Below are 21,201 nucleotides of genomic sequence, written 5' to 3'. Positions count from 1 at the left end.
TTGTACAACAGCAGCACTACTAGCATAAAGACTAGAATTACTGTGCTAGCACACTTTTAAAAAGAACAAGAATTATAATAGCAATAACAGATTCAAAAATTTTGCAAAAGTAACACACACGAGGACATTACTTACTAGTGGGCAACAAGGGTTTTGAAAAATCAAAGAGAAATTGAGTGACAATAAAAATTGAATAGGACAGTTAAACGATGTTTCGTCACAAAGTCGAGGAAATTTTACTAAGAGAGTAAGTTGAAAAGGTCCCGATTTTCAACTAGTCAAGCTGTGCGCCAACGGAAAAGACCGTTACTTATTGGCGATTGGTACGGAGTAGGTTTCAAAGAAAATGTGAAATGAAAAAGAAACTTCCAAGAAGCTTATTCCCATGGAAGCTAAGCCTGTCAACAAGTCATCTCAATCCTATCTATGTTGCTCAGGCTTGGAAATGTATGTCAAGTGTCTGACTCAGCTATTTTAAAATAAAAATTTTACGGTTTTGGGTCTTTTTGGCACAAAACTAAGATCCAAACTATCTTACTCGTGTTTGAATGTTGAAAATCCAACACAAGTACTTGAGGTGTAAAGGGTTTGAGTAACATAGAACCTTATCTTCAATTGTTGAAAAATAGTTGACAACCCTCATTGAAATATTTTACATACTTGAGTGTACCGTACACTCAACTAACCCAAATTTAGTTTTTGCTATTCATTTGACGATTAAATGAAAAACAATCATCAAAATGTGAATAAAATGCTCATGAGTATACCGTGCATTCGGGTGTATATAACAATCTCTTGATTCACATTCAATGTCTAATAAAGTAGTAATAGTTAATGATTCTAGTCATTTTGTAAATATAAAGAGCTTTTGCTTCTAGAATGTGATATTAGTTCTTTGTGAACGGTATGACGGTTTCAGTGTACCGTTCATGACTAATATTTATTAAAAAAATAAAATAAATAAAAAAAAATAAAAAACTACATGACTACAAATTACAGAGGTAAATTTCGCAGTCCTACCAATTTTAAAACTTATTTTAATTCTGTTAATTGTCTTCTTCTGTGTGGGCGCATTGAGTGACTCAGTAAAGAGCATAACTACAGAAACAAAGTTAAGTGCATCAACCCCACCCTGTCAAGACTTTTCTACACTGCTAACTTCTGTCTTCCTCTTGATCATTCTACTGAAATCACAGACCGCACATTCATCACAAATTCTCAATAACAGCCATAGCTAAACCTTCTATTCTAACTATGGCTGTTGAAGCAGTTGTTTCTGTGGTTATCCAGAAAGTCACAGACCTACTAATTCAGGAATCCAAAAATTCGACAAGGTCGTCGACCAAGTTGAAGACATCAGACTAGAGCTTCGGCAGATGCGAGGATTCCTAACGGATGCAGAGGAGCTTCCAAAAGATGAGAAGGATGCCAAGAAATGGGTTGGGAAATATCTAAACACATTGTATAAGTTGGAGGATATGGTTGAATCCTATGTCCTCAAATTAGTACACAAGAAGATGAAGGATTCAACCATAACAGCCTGCTGGAAGCTTCGAAGGAAATTGAAGCATATTGAGGATGAGATAAAAGCGCTAAATAAGAGTAGGCCACATAATATTGAAGATGCAAGCTTGAGAAAATTATCCTTTCACATAGAACAGAAGCAGCAAAATTTAGATAACCTCAGTGATAAGAACCTCAGTACAGGTAGTTCCTCTCGAACAAAGCGAATGCTCAGCGGTGTTTGTGAAGAAGATGATTCAGATTATATTGGCTTCAAGGATTATGAAAATTCACTGAAAAGTAGATTGACTGAAAAGGATGGGGTACGAATTGATGTTGTTGGTCGTTTAGGTTCTGGGAAGACTACCCTAGTAAAAAGGATTTACAATTGCAAGTCAATCAAGGAGCAGTTTGTATGTCACGCATGGCTTGATGTCTCTGAGGAGCATAAACTTAAAGATCTACTGCTAAAAGTATGGAATCAGGTCAAACAAGAAAAGGGATAATGAGCTCACACTTCTTAGTGACGGAGAGCTAAGAGACAAGCTATGTGAATTTCTGCGTGGGAAAAAGTGCTTGATAATTTTAGATGATGCGAGGAAGCAGCCGGATGCTTGCAGAGAATTGATAGAAGCTCTCAGTCTCCAAAACATGAATGAGTATAAAGTCGTGGTGCTGAATATAGATGAATCACGGGATGGAAATGCTAAGCTTATTGAACTGCAACCACTTGAGGAAAACGAAAGCTGGGAGTTATTTTTGAGAAGCTAACGCAATGAAGAGGGAATATGTGACCATATCTGGCAACGCTTCTCTAAGGGATCAGATCGTGAAGAAATGCCAAGGCCTACCTCTAAATATTGTGCTCCTAGGGGGTTTCCTATCGACCAAGAAAATGAACTCTGCAGAATTGACCCGAGTGTTCAGCCAGGCTAACTGGAAGAACACGGATGTCTGGTTGTTGAGCTACGCTGATCTCCCTGCACACCATAAGCTCTGCTTGCTCTACCTGACACTCTTTCCAAAAGAATTTGATCTCTCAGTACGAAGAATTCTTCGGCTATGGCTTGCAGAGGGAATTTCTACAAACGCTCATCAGGATTGGGGGAAGGACTTAGCTGAGAAGTGTTTCGATGATTTGGTCAGGAGAAACTTAATTAAAATATCCAAGTTTAGATCAGATGGAGGCCCCAAGAAATGCCGTTTGCCTGGGTTTCAACATGAACAGTTATCGCCTAAAGCTGAGGAATCAGGCTTTTCATATCCATCAAATGTCCTCAGAACAAACACAACCACCCTCCAATAAAAATAATAAAAATCCCATGGAGACATCACCAGCAGAACCAAGCAAACCACCCTCCGATTAAAAATAATAAAAAATCCCATGGAGACATCACCAGCAGAACCAAGCATTCTACGGGTGCGTAGAATAGTAGCGTATGCTGATATCACAGACAATGATTTTGATTCTGACTTTCAGAATTTGCGGTCCTACTTTTCATTCAACTGTACAAGATATGACACTCCAGCTAAAGGAGTAGGGAACTTCTTACGTCGAATCATCGGCAGTAGAGGTTTTGGACTGCTAAGGGTGCTTGATCTGGAAGGAGTATATAAGCCAATATTGCCTACAACATTGAAGTATCTATTTCAATTAAGATACTTGGGCTTAGGTGGACATTTCTTGATAACCTTCCCGAATCTGTGGGTGATCTTCCCTACCTTGAAACTTTGGACCTAAAGCGCACATATATCAACAATTTGCCAAGTTCTGTTTGGAAACTGAAGCATCTCCGACATCTTAATCTCCCTCAGGTTCGTCTAGACATGAGAATTCAGCAGCCTAGTAAAAAACTTCTGACACTTTGGGGAATAATTATTGATGATGGATGCAATATGGAGAATGGGCTGGGGCAATTAAATGATCTACGAGAGTTAGGTATTACTTGCTGCCAATTAACACGCTATGAAGATTTGCTGAAATGGATTACAAGCCAAACTCATCTTCAGTCTTTAAGCTTGACATCAAAGGATGAAAGTGGTTGCCCATCCAGACTTGAATTGGAAAAACTTGTCACAGTTACATAAAATTACTCACTTAAAATTGCTTGGAAAGCTGAACCGTCTACTCAATAACTCTGAGTTTCCGCCATATATAAGAGTTCTCACACTGTCTGTTTCAAACCTAAATGATGACCCAATGAGAGTTTTGTCACAGCTTAAATACTTATCTGTCCTCAGGCTTCTGGCAGAATCCTATTGTGGACAAAAAATGCAATGCCCAGAAAATGGCTTTGTTAATCTTCGTGTATTGAAGTTGTGGATGCTGAATAACCTGGAGGAATGGGTAGTGGAGCTGGGAGGAATGCCCAATATCAAGGAGTTAGAGATCAGATCTTGCCAGCAGTTGAAAGAGCTCCCAATAAGTTTCTAGAACGAACCACCTTAAAGGAACTGATTCTAACCAACATGCCAAAGGATTTTGTGGAAAAGGTTGGCAACAGTAAATTCGAGCATACTATTCTCCAAACCAACCACTATGAGTTTACTCCTTTGCCGGTAAGTCTATGTTACTAACTTACTATAATAAACTGGGATTGGGGCAGGAAACCAAAATAAAAACAATTTGAACTTTGGTTGATGATACAAGAATCACAGAAAGCTAAAGACAGTTATCATGTGTTCAAGTGGCTTGACACACTCCAAAGCTAACAAGCTGAAGCAAATAAATTCTCAACCAATTCCAACATAGTATCTCTCTCCCTTTAAGATCCACTATCTATAGTCACTAATTCCCTCTAACTGATTTCCCTCTTCTTCTTGTTCAAGCTACCCTCTAACTGAGTAAAATTAATGACAATTTCCAATGAGCCCCTTTGGCCCTTTCCTATACCCGAGGAAATACATTTACCTAAACAATAGCATCTTTCTTTATATAATTGAATCATCAGCTTCTCTCATCAGTTTTTCTTCAGACTAGCAGCTCCAATACTCAAGTTGGCTGACCTTACATTTTTTAATGTGTTTTTCTTTATTCTTTTCTAATCAGTTTCCCTAATTAACATAATTTCCTGATTCCAGTGGGAAAAAAAACCCTGAACTGTGGCAACCTGATTGTGGCATTAATCTTCAGCAAGCAGACTGCCCACAAGAGCACCACATCAATTCAGGAATTTCATACTAGAAGAGTTCTCATATCCTGTGAGCTGAACTGACACAAGAAGTTCTGTACCAGTGTACCACTATACTCGTACGTAGTACTTACTTTTCTTGTTTCCATTTTATCTTACCTTGTTTCTTGGAAAAAAGTGGATCAGAAGTCTGATCACCAGTGCACCTATCCTTATAGATTTCAGTTATGCTACTGGTTGCTCTTGAAGGTATTTATTTGCATTTCAGAGAAGACACTAAGTTCCCGGGCAAGAATAATTTGTTATCACATTTTTCCTTGCATTATTGTATATGCTTTTCAAGTGTCTATGTGGTCAAACCCACCCACCCACCCACCCCAAATGTCGTAAGTCTTTGGACATCAAAACAAACATATCATCCCGAAGAGATTATAATCCTTACATTAATGGTATCAGATATTCAGATCTCATGCCACCCTTGTATTACAATGAGCTCCCACATCAGGGAGTCTTCTATTCTGGAAGTACAACACATATTCCGTATTAAAAGATTGTTAGTAATAATAGTTTAACTGAGAGTTAGCCAATACGGAATATTTGTTACTAAAAAAAAATTAAAAAAAAAAAAAAAAATTAAAAAAAAAAAAAAAAAAAAAAAAAAAAGAACACATAGTTGAAGTATATTATTAAGAGTATGTAATAGACTAACCTTAGGTGGAGCAATTTGGGAAATCTAATATTATTAGGTTAGAGTCTTTAGCTTTAGTATAAATAGATAGAGGAGGGAAAGGAAAAGATAGGCAGAAATTTGGTGTGAACTTTGAGAGAGTTATGGCCTAAAGCCATTGTTAGAGAGTTGTGAGCTAAACTCACTATTGGAGAGTAATATTCAACCTATCTTTTGTAATCCTTTCTCCATTATCAATCAAAATATAAAAGCTTCCATCTTTCTTATTTCTTCTTTTTAAATCAATTTAATCAAAAATTCAGATTATTTAGTAATCAAAGAATCGATCTTTTATGTGAGTTTGGTCTGTGAAAAGCAGTCTATTACAGAGTACATAAAGAAGAAATTTTGAGGAGAAAAAAGAAAAAAAAAAAAAAAAAAAAAAAAAAAAAAAAAAAAAAGAGATACACCAGAGAAACCCCCTAAGAAAAGCAAGAGTAATAACTTGATCCATAAGCATTAAAAAAGAAAGTACCAAATCAAGGAATATCCTATCATTCCTGTCAAGCTAAAGCACCCAGATATATAGTGAAAAATGTTACTGGTAATCATACTGGTCACTAGACCGTTGATAGGAAAACTATATTATCTAGTCATCTAGATAAGTTTGATTCCTGAACCAGCTGATGAACCAGTTGTGTACTTGAGCAAGATTAACCACTTGATCCATAAGCATTGAAAAAGAAAGTGCCAATTCTGCGGAAATCCTATCATTCCTGTCAAGCTAAAGCACCCAAATATAGTGAAAAAAAGCCTACTGGTGGTCACTAGCCATTTATAACATCTAGTCATCTAAAAATAGTTTAATTACTGGCCCAGCTGATGAACAAGTTTTGTGTTTGAGATGTCATTTACTGATGGGGAACAGAGGGCGATGAATAGAAGAATATCAAGATAGACAGATGACTTACTAGTCATAATTCTGACAAAATAATGATCCTACCTCTCTATACAACTCAGTCAAAAAAAAAAAATCACTAAGCTTGAGTAAAAAGCTGCCTCAGTATTAACAAACATTAACATGTAGCAAGCAGAATTCATTAATCGGTACACTTTGATCATTCCTTGGGCTTGGAAATCTGTATAGACATAATCAAAGAAGGTATAAATGTGTTTGATTGATGTAATTAAGCTCTGTTTGGTTCAACTATATTTGGTTGAAATTATATGATCTGAACTTAAATTATCTAAACTTATGTTATCAGAAATAATTTTCAGAGTAGCAGAGCTTGTACAGCTATATGTGAGTGTGTTAGAGCTTGTTTTGTCTAAATTTATCTAAACCTTCTTTGTCTAAACTTATCAGCACTTATTTTAACTTAGTTGAACTTAGAACGTCTTTATACTTATTGTCTGAAATAAAAATAAGATAACTTGAACAAAAAAAACCTTAGGAGTTCTCATGAAGCCCTCCAAATTAAAAGTAGTGCACATTAATGAACTTGGAAAGCAACTACTACAACTGCACCGACCTCAGGGTTATTCAACAAGGAGTTTGGTCCTAGAACACCCATAAACTAGCAACATTAACCCACACCAATTTTTTTCATCAAATACTCTCTCACTTATTAGGGAAATTTCATATTTTAGGTCAAAGAACACTACAAAGAGCCATGCAAACATCATGGCAAATTAAGATCAGACGAAGAACCTTGATCCTCTCAGTTGCCAAATGGATTTCTAGCAATAAATTTATACATAAAGAATGTACTTGTCTTTTTTCTATCTGACACAATTGTCCACCCTTTTCCATCTCACATTTGTAAGTCTTCAGTAATTGACTTCATAAAATATCCAATCAACTCCTTTCTTTCCTCTATGTTAGGAATCAGACTCACACAGCAGAAACACTACAAAAACAGCAATTTAGAGGAAAATTGGGATAGTTTTGTATTGATTGATCGAGTAATCTACTCAATACAAGCCCTTCATTCGAGAGGAAGGAACTCTCCAAAATAAGCAGGAGCTTAACAATATTTTTGCATAACCAAATTTGCAGAGATCACCCCTTTAAATACAATTATTCCCTCTAACAACTTGTTAACAGCTACACCACTCATTCTCTCTCCATAACAAACTCTTAACAGATTATTGCTAAAATTGTCATCTCTGCCCCTGCATCATCAATTGACCTTGCTGCCCTTCTTGTGCTTTCCCCTAGCATAGGTGAATATCACTGGAGGCTTAGGCACATCTCTTGCACTCTACCACTGCTCAAGCAACCAGAATAATGAATTTGTTTCGACTTCTCCCCTTTAAAACACAAAATATGCCCCATCTATCCCAATATTTGGCCTGCAAGTCTCTTTGAAGCTTTTTTCAAGGTATAAAAGCATATGAAGAAACAATGAAACAGCTTTTTGTCCTTCGGTCTCAACTCTCAAGTGTCTTCATGTTGTTCCAAGGTTAGACTTATCTAATTACACCAATTGGGTTTCAATATCCCACATTGTTTTTGCATTAGAATCTTGAGTCATGAGGACTCATGACAGTATTTAAAGACTTGTTCTTAGCTCTTTGACTCTTCCTTTAACTAATTACAGCCTCAGATATGTCCCTCATGTCTTGCTTTACCTCAGTTGGCATCAATCTTGGATTTAAGATACTCACTAACTGGATAATTTTCTGCTATTAATAATTTAATATGTTGTAAAAGGTTTCCACACATGAATGAATCCATGAACTGGCTGCAATAATTTAAAGCCAGGCGCTAGGATCCTCAGTGTGAAGACTAGGGTTAGATCCTATCAACAATGGAGACAACCTAAATGGATTTGCTTCATGTCACTCTTTAAAAACATTAGGTCCTTAGGCTTCTGAATCGAACACAGCAATATTGCTTGCTTATGTGAAGTGTACTTTAAGCTCTCAGACAAATCCACAAACTTCATGTGAACTCTCTCATTGAATAAACAATGTCTCGCCCTCGATTTTTTATTCCTCTCTCACCTTGACATCTTTGAATTTACGGCCTTTCATCATTAGGCTGCCTCTAATCTGATACATACGCTCCTCAAATATGGTAAAATAATAATCTAGCAATTTATTTGTACATGTCCCTAAATTTTTGGGGTACTTTTCTATTGAACTCCATATTGTGTTCCGCCAACACCCTCTTCGTGAAATAATCTCAGACATCAACAATCAGAACTACTCCTATTATAGAGTTCCAGGAAGAATACTGGTCACAAATGGAGTGTTATCTAACAATCTGTCAAACGCTACAGCGTAAAGGTTAAAGCATACCAATAACCAGATGAGTTCATGCACTCCTCCCTCCATTTTAAGACAGGAATTTGAGTTTCAGGAACTTACCAAGCACCTCTAAACTCCTCCATTTTCTTCCAAATTAAGCTCTTTCTGATAGTGCAACTGGTTCAGGCATTTCATCGAACATCTTGAGTACAATAAGCTAGACATTTCGTCAAATATCTTTATTGCTTCTTCAATTGATCAGTTGCAAATCAACAACTACAATTTTGAAATAACAATTGCAACAATCAAATTTGATGAATTTTGTAGCAATTTTTTATCGACTGTCAAGAAATTTGCCCTTGAAATCATCAAGATGTTGTTTTGTTTGGAAAATGGTCTCACAAAATCGTGTTAAAAAATTCGATACGAATAATCAAATTGTTGTTTTGATTGAAATTGCTGAAACATATTGCAATTTGCAAAAATCGTTTGAGAATTCGCAGAATTCAATCAATAATATGAGAAAATTAAAATCAGGAATGATATACAGAAGAAACGGGAAGTTAAGGGTTTATACGGAGTAGAGAAAAATATAGCCGTACTTATTAGCATTTGATTTGTACTGTATTATATAGTAATACCATGAAAATGGAGGGAAAAACTAACTAATCGATAAAAATCACACTACAAGGAGTGTTTGGTTCTCCAAAGGTGGTTTGGTTTTATTGTACATACAAGCTACAAAATACAACAAAGAATCACTAGCATGTTACTAAAAAATCAATCAGCACATACAATTTAATTATTGACTCAAACACACGCTTCAATTGTTAACATTACTAAGACTTCACTAATTACTAACTATAATTCATTTCATTACATTCATTGATTGGATTAAATAATAGACAAGGTTGTCACCCTGTACTCCATTTCGGAACATCAATAAAAGAAAAACCCCATGTCTCCTTTCGGAAACATCAATAAACATCCAATGGCAGACGGGCGCGACTCCGTGGCCATAGCTAGTATGAGATCTCATCTAACTCCTTATAGTTTTAAAAAGTATTTGTAAAACAAGAGACTCGTAGATCAGACGGCCTCTAAAAAGTACACAGCTAATACCCCATGCACCCCAACCCCTATTTGTCAATACTCTAGATGTGCACAAATTCAGAGTTTTATTGCTCATCCATCTTGCACTTTACGTGATTTACAAGTTTAAACTTGGTGATGACTCAAATGCAAAACAATACAGCCAATCATACATAAATCATTCAAACAGTTCAAATTTCCGATTCAATTCTTGATTTGTTAGTGACAAACAATATTTAGTATTGAATCCTCTAACTACCTGAGTGTATAAACACCTTAAGTGCATAAGGCACATCAATCCTCAACCTCATCTTATAAGACTTTAATTCTCCCTTTACTCATTCCATTTCAAAAATCATGAACGAGTAATATAGTAATTCATTCCACATATTCACGTACCTTTGCCTCAAAGCTCATCTTGCAAGTTAATGCATAAATAAAACTTACAAGATAAATTAATACGCATTTCTCATACATGAAACAAAACCAATCATCACATTAATCACCAATCAAACTTACTACCATACAATTCCAACCAATCCACAAGTTTCCTAACATGATTCTAAATTTTTCCAAATCCTTAAACATGCTCCTAAAGTCAAGGTTTTCGTATATTTGTATGTACCTTGAGTAAACGAGTTGATTGGCCACTTTAGGAACTAGAAATCGCCTTCTACAAAGTCCTCTCCTAAACAAAACAATAACAATTCAATTAATACCCAAGCAATATAATTTACAGCAATACCAAACTACTTTTAAACCCCATAAACCATTGAAATAATGCCTTTAAATTGTTCCAATAGCCAAAGTTAGTAATTTACTAGTTCTAGTATAAGTTTATGGGAAATTCTCAACGGCGACCCCCAACATCTTTTACGCACCAACGGTAACCCCCTTTTTTTGGATTATAAAAATGACACTACTTTTCTTTTTTCTCCTAAATATGACATTAATGATGGTGTTTTAACATAAAATCAAATCATGGTTAACCAAGATAGTGAAATGACAGAAATTCCCCCTTTTTTATCACCAACCCAGGTAGCCCCAACACCAGTCCACCACCACCACCTCTATCTCCACCCCCTTAACTGCCAGCGCCTAGGGTTCCCCGTTCCCCCCGCTGGCGACGCTATTCCAGCCAATCGTCACCGAGAACCCCAAACCCCGCCGACGACCCTCCCTCGTTCTTCTCTCTCTCAATCTCAAATTTCTACAACTTTCCCTCTTCATCAATTGGTATAACAGCAACAATAGTAAGTGCCAATGCCTAAATGAGCCAGACCTAACAAAGCAAGAGTTCCGCTAACATTGTACATGGTTTTGAGTAGAGATTGTGTCACCTCCTTGCTTTCGTTTGCGAGAGGCAATTCATCCTTTTCCACTGTTGGACCTTCAATCTCCTGATACTTCATACTCGGGCTAGGGTTAGGGTTCGGAGTCGATTCGGATGAGTAGTGGAATCGTTGATTGAGAATTGCAATTTTTGGCGTTTTGTCAAAAGTTAAATCAAGATTGAGATTATGATGAAGCAGCTTCTGCTGCTGCAACTGCGCTATTGTAGTACCGATTGGAAGGCATGGATTTGGAAAGTGATTAGCGATTGAGGTTGTGGCGGTGGAATAGAGTGGTGAAGTAGAATGACGACAATGCTGAAGAAATGAATGGTTGGGGTCGCCGGCAGTGAAAGGGGAAGGGATATGGCGGTGGCTGGCTGGTGGAGATAGTGGTGTGGATTGATGGTTATGGTTGTTAATTTTTTTAAATGTTTTTCTTTTTTGCTTTAAAAAAAACTAAACATAGTTAATTTTAATTGACTATTTAATGAAATAAGGTTATTAGTGGGATTTAAAATAATGTCATTTTGTATAATCCAAAAAAAAGGGGGTTACCGTTGGTGCGTAGCAGAAGTTGGGGGTCGCTTTTGAGAATTTCCCAAAAATATGCTAAATTCATGAAAATATAGCTTATAACATGAAATTCCAGCAACTTTAAAGTAAGGATTATAATCTGAAATTTTAGTTAAGATTATAAAAAAAAAAAAAAACCTCACAAACATATTTACTTGAAATAATCATTATATAGTAGGTTAGTATGTTAAAAACCTAAAAATCCATCATAAAAACCATGATTTAAAACCTTTAAAACCAAGATTAAAAATTTGAAAATTTATTCTTGCAATTAAACTTTAAAGTTCCAAACTTTATAATCATAAAATAACCACAACCTTTGTTTAATGAAGTTAGACACTTGAAACACATGAAATCAATACAATTTAAACCCAAGATTAAAACTTTAATAATTTGAAAATTTATTTATCATCAAAATATTTGAGTTTTAACATAATTAAACATAATATAATCAAATAACTTTAGCAACACGTTTTTGAACTCTAAAATCCCAATTTAAATAAAATTAAAACCCTAGGTTTAAAATTACAAAATCTGAAAATTAAACAACAATTATAATCTGAAATTATTAGTTTAAAACATCAAACATGATTTTGATACTAAATAAACTAATTTCAAGCAATAAAAACCAAAACCCAAAAATCAATTACATAAGCTTTATGAAAATAATAAGAAATAAAGGAGGAAGAAGGGAAGGAAGGTCAGCCACATTGGGGGGTGGGGCTGGTGGTCGGCTAACCGGAGGACGTCGACGACAGGTGGTGTGCCAGAATTCTGGGCGGCAGCGACAGGCAGCAGTGAGCTATGCTCATGTATAAAGGAGAAAGAAAAAGAAAGAAAAAAAAAGGAAAAATTCACTAGAATAATCCCACCTTTGGGCCATTCAAAATTAATAATGCCACCTTTCGATTATTATTTAATAATCCGACCTTTGGGTGCCTTTAATTTTTATTGGTCCCACCGGTCATGTAACCTGTTATAACAGGTTACATGACACGTGGCGGCCTGTGATTGGTCAAAAAAAAAAGTTAAAAAATTAAATTTATTTAAAGAAAAAATAAAAAAAAATAATTCCCAAAACCACCCACCACCGAACAACCACCACAGCCCCACCCTCTTCATATGAAACCACCGCAACCCCACTCCCCCTTCACCTGAAGCCACCCCTTCCACACCCAAATCCGAACACTTCACCCCCTTTCCCCCAACTTCACCCAACGCCACCAACACTTCAACCAGCGTCAACAACCGCTGACAGCATCAATCGAAATTGGCAGCCCCACAAATCGCAGCAACAAGTATAATTAATTCAGCCCAATTCGCAAACCCTTGATAATCAAACGAACCATCAATTCCCAACTGCGGCTGCAGTTTTGTTTTGATAATCTAACGGCCACGATTTAATGGTGATGATGATCGTTGAAGCAGCCAAGCCGAATCGAAAAAGGAAGCAGCCAAGCCTGTGGTTTTTTCGACGAAGGAGGGTGGGGTTGCGTTGGTTTCAAGGGAAGAGAGGGGTGAAAATGGTGGCTTTGAGGGAAGGGGGTTGGGATACGACTGGTGTCAAGAAAAGGGTGTGGAGCTATGGGTGGTTTCAAATGAAGGGGGTGGGGTCTGTTAGGTTTACAGTGTATTCAATCTAGAAAACACTTAATAAATTGTGTGGGACAAAACCTATATAATGTGATTACACTAACAATGTAATGTAATACAAACAAACTCAACCAAGGTGTTACAATCAAGTATTATAATATCAAAGAAATTACAGAAAATGTTTAAAAGAAACACTAATATGAAGACTTAACCACTTGCCTATACTCTAAGCCAATCAACCAAGCATGAACATGAGAATTGCAACGTCCCTTGAGACTATGATCTTGATACTCTGTCAAAGGCGTATGAATACTTTCCTAAAGGGATTAATTTCCCCCACACGGTGCTTGGGTTAATCCGGAAATTCCCTTTGAGATATAATTGACAGCCCTTTCCGCTCTTAGCACAAAGAATCGAAAACAAAGATGAATGATTCTCGAAGAAGGATAAAATCAAGAAGTTTTTCTCAAATAATTTGCAAGAAAATTTAGAGAAAATTGGAGAATTCTTTTGGGAGAAGATCAGAAAATAATGTTCTGTCTGTTTTTCTGAATTCTCTTTCGTATTCACGAAAATCCCTCTTATATGAGGGTCAACTGTTAGCAAATAACCGCAAAACTGGCTAATGGAGCGGGCGCGACAAACAAGGCGCGGACGCGCCACAACTAGGAGCGGGCGCTCCTCACATAGGCGTGGGCGCTCCTCTTTTAGGAGCGGGCGCTCCTACCCAAAATATGCCTTTGATGAAATTTTCCAGTGAGGGGCGCGGTTTGAGCGCGACCAGAGGCGCGGGCGCACCACCAGGATGCAGCGCGGGCGCGCCAAAACTTGCGCGGGCCGCGCCTCTTACTTTCATCCTCCATGCTGAAATCCAAAGAGGTACGCGGTTTAGGCGCGCTCTCATCGCGGTCGCGCCTACCAGGCGCGGTCGCGCTTTTCACGGGCGCGAACGCGCACCATACAACACTCTAAATTATCTAACAGGGTCTTGGGGTGGTGGTGGTTGAATGGGTGATGGTGGTTCACTGCCATTGATATGGGGGAGGAGGAGGAGGAGGAGAGAAGGTGAAACTTTTTTTTTTTTTTTTAATTTTGGACAAACCAAATTGTGACATGTGTAAATTAAACTTAAAAAAAAAATAACCTACTTAACCGGTTTCTGGTCAAATGGGACCAATAAAAATTAAAGGCACCTAAAGGTCGGATTATTAAATAATAATTGAAAGGTGGGATTATTAATTTTGAATGGGCCAAAGGTGGGATTATTACAGTGAATTTTAAGGAAAAAGGAAAGAAAAAGAAAATTAAAATTAAAATTAAAATTAAAGGAGAAAGAAAATAAGACTAACATTTTTGTGTGGGGGAAAATTTGGGGGTTCATGGGGTATTTATAGGAGAGAATTGTACGGTAGAATTGGGCCTCATGAAAATAATGGGCCAATTATATAAACAAATGGGTTAGGCTTTATTTTTATGATTATGGTTTGTAGGATATAGGTTCATAGAATTTTATTCAGCCTAAAATAATTTTTGACAAAATTAATAATTTGAAACTTTTAAAATTAAAATTCTGGAAAAATACAAATAAATATTATAAATAAAATAAAATTTTATTTATAAAACATTTAAAAATACAGGGGATTACAAGAGGGAATTAGAACCCCTTAGTATGAGATTTCATTACTAAAAATCTTTTCCGAAATATTTTTATATATTAATTTTTATTAATGTATACATTGGGTCCTAGTGTCCTACTATACAACATAATCTAAATACATCTACATACAATATAAACAAATTCTAAGCTACAGCCGGAGTACCTTGCCCTGCACCATCGCTGTCCGGGTCAGGGTCTCGAGGCTGATGCGGAATGTTGGAACATTGGTCGGTGTTGGAGAATCGACGCATCATCTCGTCAAACCTCTCTTGGTTTTTCTTTTCTATTTCCGCCAATCGAGCCTCCATCTCGAGTTCCATTTCACTGAGCCTAGCTTGCACCCTTTGCTCCACCCTCTGCTCCACTTGATCCTTCATCTGGGAAAGAAGGGAAGGCGTGTAATTCTTGGAAGACTTGGAACCTATACCCTTCCTGTTGGCATAATACAGCTCAGAACCTTCGCCAAGTCCCTTCACACGACCCTTCTTGTTGCGACCACCTACAGTTTCCCAGTACAGCTCATTTAGAGTCTTCTGAATCCCTTGGGTGCTTGCTTCTTTGGATTTCTTCTGGAAGGCCTCCTACAAGATACACATTTGAAAAGGTGCACAAAGATGTAAGTTAAATTCAGCTTTCTGAACAAAATAGAACCAAGTAATGCCAATACGACCTATTCCTTGCCTATTTCCTACATTTCTTATCAAATGAACCATTTCTTTCTCTTAACATGTCTATTATAGGCCCTTCTAGGTGTACATGCATTGAAAACACAAAAAAAAATCACAGAACCAAGTTTCGGGAAGGAATTGGACCGAAATAGGACCAACTGAGGCCTATGTGACCTATTCCTTGCCTATTTCCTACATTTCTTACCAAATGAACCATTTCTTTCTCTTAACATGTCTATTATAGGCCCTTCTAGGTGTACATGCATTGAATTCACATAAACAATCACAGAACCATGTTTCGGGAACGAATTGGACCGAAATAGGACCAACTGAGGCCTACGTGACCTATTCCTTGGCTATTCGGGCATGCGTGAATCCTTTCATGAGGCAGTTCCAAGCCCTTCACAATCTTCTTCACCTCATAGAATGTGTCGGCCATATGATTGTTGTTAGGAACTGCTTCACTGAGCAAAGAAACAATCCCATCAACACATCTATGGGGCAGGTTATACTCGCACTTTAGGCTAGTGACTCTAGCGGCCATCTCTAGCACAAACAACGAACTCCCTTCGTATAATGGTCGTTCAGAAGCCTTCAACAAATCCATAAAATGCTTAGCTTGTGCATTAGGCTCCTCCTCTGATGAAACACTAGCTTGCTCTAAATGCCCTTGGTCCTGACTATGACCAAAAGCATCGAAAACCATGTCACGGTATTCGTTGGACCGCCATTTAGGAACTCTCGGAAACCCTTCCCCGTGACACATCCACTCATAGTAATTAGGTACAAAAACCCGTGCGAAACAGATGAATTTTTATCGTTTCTGGATCCCAAAGTCGTTTGTTCTTACATTTAGCACATGGACACCTAACTTCGTTCAGGTTACTACTCTCGGGATTATCTTTGACGTATTAAATGAATTCATCAACCCCTTTCACGAACTCTGGATTAAAACTTTGCCCAACCCTCCTTTCATACATCCAGCTACGTTCTGTTCGTTTCATGATTACAACTTCTACACAACTCACGTATATGTATAATCACATTAGTCATAAAGCGTATGTCATTTTCCACCAAAGTATTATGGAAATGCAAATGAGATTTGAAATGCTTCCAAAGGGTCCTTATCACTCCAACCTAACCCATCCTTGTACGTTTAATCGCACTAGTGAATGTAAGCCAGGTTTTCACTTCTATGGAGAATCCGCCAGCATTTCCCTACAGTTCTCCAAGTACACGATGTAGGCGAATAAACACACCTTCATATGTACCCAGAGAACATTGTAGAGAAATGACAGGGCAGGATATTCCCTAAAATCAATAACAAGGCATACATTCACCACCTAAGTCAAAAATAGCGTACAAGGACAATCCCAACCGGAGACTATTCAAGACATACTCCTAATGTGTATGCCTTGAACGGGTATCTAGGCATTTGATTATGCAAATGATTCATTTACAAAATATATAAAGTAAAGGACACATGCATTATACTAAACAAATTTATATCGTAATTAAACTGAACTAGTTTAACAATGCGCACAATTATTAAATATTATACTATACATTATACCAAACAAAATTATTAAACTAAATAAACTAACATACACTATATTAAACTAATCTAAACTAACATACATTATTATATTTAACTAAACCAAACTAAACTAACATATTATAATACAACAATTAACAACTAAACTTAAATAAACTAAACTAAACTAACAAATCATACTACAACACATTCATTTGAAATATTATATTAAAATTTTTATGCACAACTTTTAAAACTAACTACATTATTATATTAAAACTAACTTAAGTAAACTAAATTAAACTAAACTAAACTACAACATTATATTAAAACTAACTTAAGTTACCTAAACTAAACTAACTTGAACATTGCAATTTGTATACACCAAAAAAAAATAAAATTCAGGAACACTAACCGAAATTAAACAAGACGACGACGGCACAGCACGGCTGAAAAGGTGCTTCCGGTCGGAGGTCGGCGGTAGGGTGGTGATCCTTGTGGAAGGAGGGGGGCAGTTACTAACAAAATATAAAAAAAAAAAAAAAAAAAAAAAAAACGAAATAAATGCCGCATAAAACTTACCGAAATCCGGCTTGCGGTGGTAGTGGAGGTGGTCTTGGTGGAAGTGGGGGTGCGTCGGCTTCCGGTGGTGGCTGACCGGCGGCGGTGGCTGCACATTTGAGGGAATTGTAGCTTAGGGTTTGTAAGAAAAAAAAAAAGGAAAATGCAAATTAAGGTGGCTGATCGGCGGTGGTGGCGGCGACCAACAGGGCGACCCTCTCTTCCTCTTTCTCACTTCCTCTTTCTCTCTCTCTATTTTTCTGTTTCAGCACTAGAAATGGCGGAGTTCTGGATCTGAAACGCAATTTGAATTAAAAAATTTCCGAAGGATTTTTCCGCCGGAAATTATTTTCCGACGGAATATTCCGTTGGAAGGACTAGGATAATTGTTTGACTTTTTCAAAACATTTCCGACGGAATTTGTTTCCTCGGAAATTATATCTTTCGACGGAAACTTCCATCGGACTTTTTCCAAGGGAATTTCCGTCGGAAATAACTTTCTCCGGCGGAATTTTCCGACAAACTGAAATTCCGTCGGAAAATTCGAAATTTCCGACGAAAATTGTGTCCGTCGGGAAAATTCCCTCGGAAATCAGCCTATTTCTAGTAGTGCACAGGAGGATTGCGAACGCTGAGACTGTCCCGAAAATCATCAAATAAAACCTTAGGCAGACCTTTTGTGAAAATGTCTTCAATCTGGTATCGGGAAGGCACATGTAGGACACAGACTTCGCCTTTTTGAACTTTCTCACGAATAAAGTGTATGTCCATCTGAAATGTTTAGTGCGTTGATATTGAACCGGATTACTGGAAAGGTAAATGGCACTAACATTGTCGCAATAAACCAATGTTGCTTTAGAAATAGGACATCGTAACTCAAGCAACAAATTACGAACCCAACAAGATTCAGAAACAACATTTGCAACGCCCATGTACTCTGTTTTAGCACTAGCCTTAGACAAAGTAGGCTGACGTTTGGGAGACCAATAGATCATATTATCACCAAGAAAAACACAGTACTCTAATGTAGAACGGCGAGTGTCCGGACACCCACCCAAATCGGCATCCGTGTATGAAATGATAGAAGAGACAGATGACTTATACAAATGCAAACCAAACTCAAGCGTACCTTGGATGTAACGAAGTATGCATTTTAACGCATTCATGTGCTCCACACGAGGGGCGTGCATAAACAAGCAAACTTGTTGCACCGCATATGATATATCAGGACGAGTGAAAGTCAAATACTGCAAAGCACCACATAGACGACGATAAGAAGTCAGATCATCATATGGAGCACCGGAGGTAGTATTTAACTTCCTTTTGGAGTCAACCGGAGTAGAATAAGGTTTGCAATTAGCCATGCCTGCTTTTTCAATTATTTCCTGAACATATTTCTTTTGAGACAAAAATAAACCATTTTTATCCCGGGATACAGCAATTCCCAAAAAATAGCTCAAATAACCCAAGTTTTTCATAACAAATTCAGAGCTAAGTTGTGAGATGATATGACGGCGGAGAGACTCCGAAGAAGCAATAAGAACAATATCATTAACATAGAGAAGAATGTAAGCAGTAGCATAACCATGGTGATAGATGAACAAGGAATTATCAGATTTGCTGTGAACAAATCCAATAGTAGACACAAAGTCTACAAACCGCTGATACCAAGCTGGGGTTGCCTGTTTCACATCATATAAGGACTTGCGAAGAAGACACACATGATCAGGGCGAGCAGGATCTCTAAACCCCAAAGGTTGATACATGTACACAGTTTCATTCAAGTTACCATGTAAGAAAGCATTCTTCACATCCAATTGATGAATAGGCTAAGACCTAGACAAAGCAATGCTAAGAACCACCCGAATAGTTGTCGGTTTTACAACCGGATTGAAAGTCTCATCACAATCAATCCCTTCTCTTTGAGTTTTACCATCACCAACAAGACGAGCTTTGTCTCTCTCAAAAGAGCCATCAGATGTCGTTTTGTGCCAAAAAATCCACAACGAACGAATAATATTCACATTAGACGGTCATGGAACCAAGTCCCAGGTACCATTTTCAATAAGAGCATCATATTCTTCCTGCATAAAAAATTTCCAATTATGGTCACGTAAAGCATGAACCGGGTTCTTTGGAACGAAAGATATGGAGGTAGAAGTATGAAGAGAATGGTCTTGGTATTTGGGGTTCGGTTTGACAATCCCATGTTGACTACGGGTGGCCATGGGATGAGGGTGAGATGTGGATGAGGGCTCGGCCTCGCCAACCCGGACTTTCCCCACACCAGCACCCGCTGGTAACCCGGCGGGGATAGCAGGTGGTGGCAAACTGCCACGCCACTGGGTGCTGGGGAGGGCATCATGAGTATACGGACTCGAGCAAGGGGGGCTGAATGGGGGAGGAATGAGAAGAAGGAGAGTGGGGGTGTTGCTGCCCTGGTGCTTAGCCTTCCCCATCGGGCGCTATTGAATCAGCGTGGGGAGCAGTAGCAGTAGCATCACGCACAAGAGGGGAGTGCAGTGAGGTACCCAGCCTGCTTGCGGTAGGAGAGGTTTGGCCGCAGGCAGGTTGTGGATCTTGCTGTGTGCGAGTGGGAGAAGCAGCCAAAGGGGAGTGCACAGCATTTTCACTAGACTCAAGAGTATAACGCAACATAGGAGCTTCTAAGAGACTCGATTGAGCACCCAAAAAATCATGTGTGAGGAAGCGGAGTATGCACTTTGGAGAAAAGGAAAAACCGCCTCATCAAACCAAACATGCCTAGCACTTATAATTTTCCGACTCGACATATCAAAACATTTATAGCCCCGATGACTAGATGGATATCCAAGGAAGACACAAGGAGTAGAACGTGCTTGAAGTTTGTGAACCTTAGATGAAGGTAGAAGAGGAAAGCACAAACAACCAAAAACACGGAGATGAGAATAATCGGGATGTTTTTCATACAAAATTTGAGTAGGTGATTTACAGTCAAGAAGCTTCGTAGGAAAGATGTTGTGAAGGTAGGTAGCCATTTCAAGTGCATGATGCCAAAAAGATAGTGGCATAGAGGCATGACAAAGAAGAGTCTGAACGATGTTATTAATTGTGTTAATTTTTCGTTTGGATTTGCCATTTTGAGGAGAAGTATATGGACAAGAAAGACGGAAAACTGTCCCATGTTGGTGACCGAACTTGCGAAAGGGGTCGTTTTCAAACTCACAACCATTGTCACATTGGAATGCTTTCACCTCCCTTTCAAATTGAGTACGAATATAAGTTCTAATCCGAAGAAACAAGTTACAAACTTGAGACTTAGAGGCAATCGGAAAAGTCCACAAGAAATTTGTGTAATCATCAAGGAAAAGAACATATTATTTGTGCCCTAGAGAACTTGAAACAAGAGAAGTCCATAAATCACTATGAATTATATCAAATGGCATAGTAGTATGAGATTGCGAATTGTAAAAAGGCATTTTTATTAATTTACCCAACGGGAAAAAATGGAAAACATGTTTAAGATCCTTATTACATTCAATGAGATTACTACTACGCAAAGAGTTAAGAATTGCATTTCCCGGATGACCTAGACGGGAATGCCATACACTAGAAGTAACTGCAAAAGCTGACAGAATAGAAGTAGAAAAGACT

General features: G+C 37.8%; 1 protein-coding gene and 1 long non-coding RNA gene across 2 annotated transcripts; both read left to right on the top strand.

The window, feature by feature from the left end:
* Positions 1-385: 385 nt before the first annotated feature.
* On the top strand, positions 386-2,274 carry LOC110719777 (probable disease resistance protein At1g58390). Its single transcript, XM_021898756.1, has 3 exons — positions 386-447; positions 1,271-1,912; positions 1,989-2,274. The coding sequence occupies exons 1-3, from the start codon at positions 386-388 to the stop codon at positions 2,272-2,274; spliced, it is 990 nt and encodes a 329-aa protein (XP_021754448.1).
* Positions 2,275-3,927: 1,653 nt separating this feature from the next.
* LOC110719810 lies at positions 3,928-4,981 on the top strand. The gene is made up of 2 exons (XR_002511170.1): positions 3,928-4,062; positions 4,585-4,981. It is a non-coding gene; the product is annotated as an uncharacterized LOC110719810 (long non-coding RNA).
* Positions 4,982-21,201: the final 16,220 nt, after the last annotated feature.

This window comes from Chenopodium quinoa, unplaced genomic scaffold (genome assembly GCF_001683475.1).
Source record: "Chenopodium quinoa cultivar QQ74 unplaced genomic scaffold, ASM168347v1, whole genome shotgun sequence".
Taxonomy (NCBI): domain Eukaryota; kingdom Viridiplantae; phylum Streptophyta; class Magnoliopsida; order Caryophyllales; family Amaranthaceae; genus Chenopodium; species Chenopodium quinoa.
Note: the sequence above shows the minus strand (reverse complement) of the source record. Positions and strands in the feature narration are given on the sequence as shown.

What these genes read in the sequence shown, in the direction of transcription:
- LOC110719777 (XM_021898756.1), top strand. Translation starts at nt 386, where the DNA reads ATGGAAGCTAAGCCTGTCAACAAGTCATCTCAATCCTATCTATGTTGC. An exon ending in TGTTGCTCAGGCTTGGAAAT is followed by an intron (nt 448 to 1,270) that starts GTATGTCAAGTG and finishes CTGTTGAAGCAG; the next exon opens with TTGTTTCTGTGGTTATCCAG. An exon ending in TGCAAGTCAATCAAGGAGCA is followed by an intron (nt 1,913 to 1,988) that starts GTTTGTATGTCA and finishes GTATGGAATCAG; the next exon opens with GTCAAACAAGAAAAGGGATA.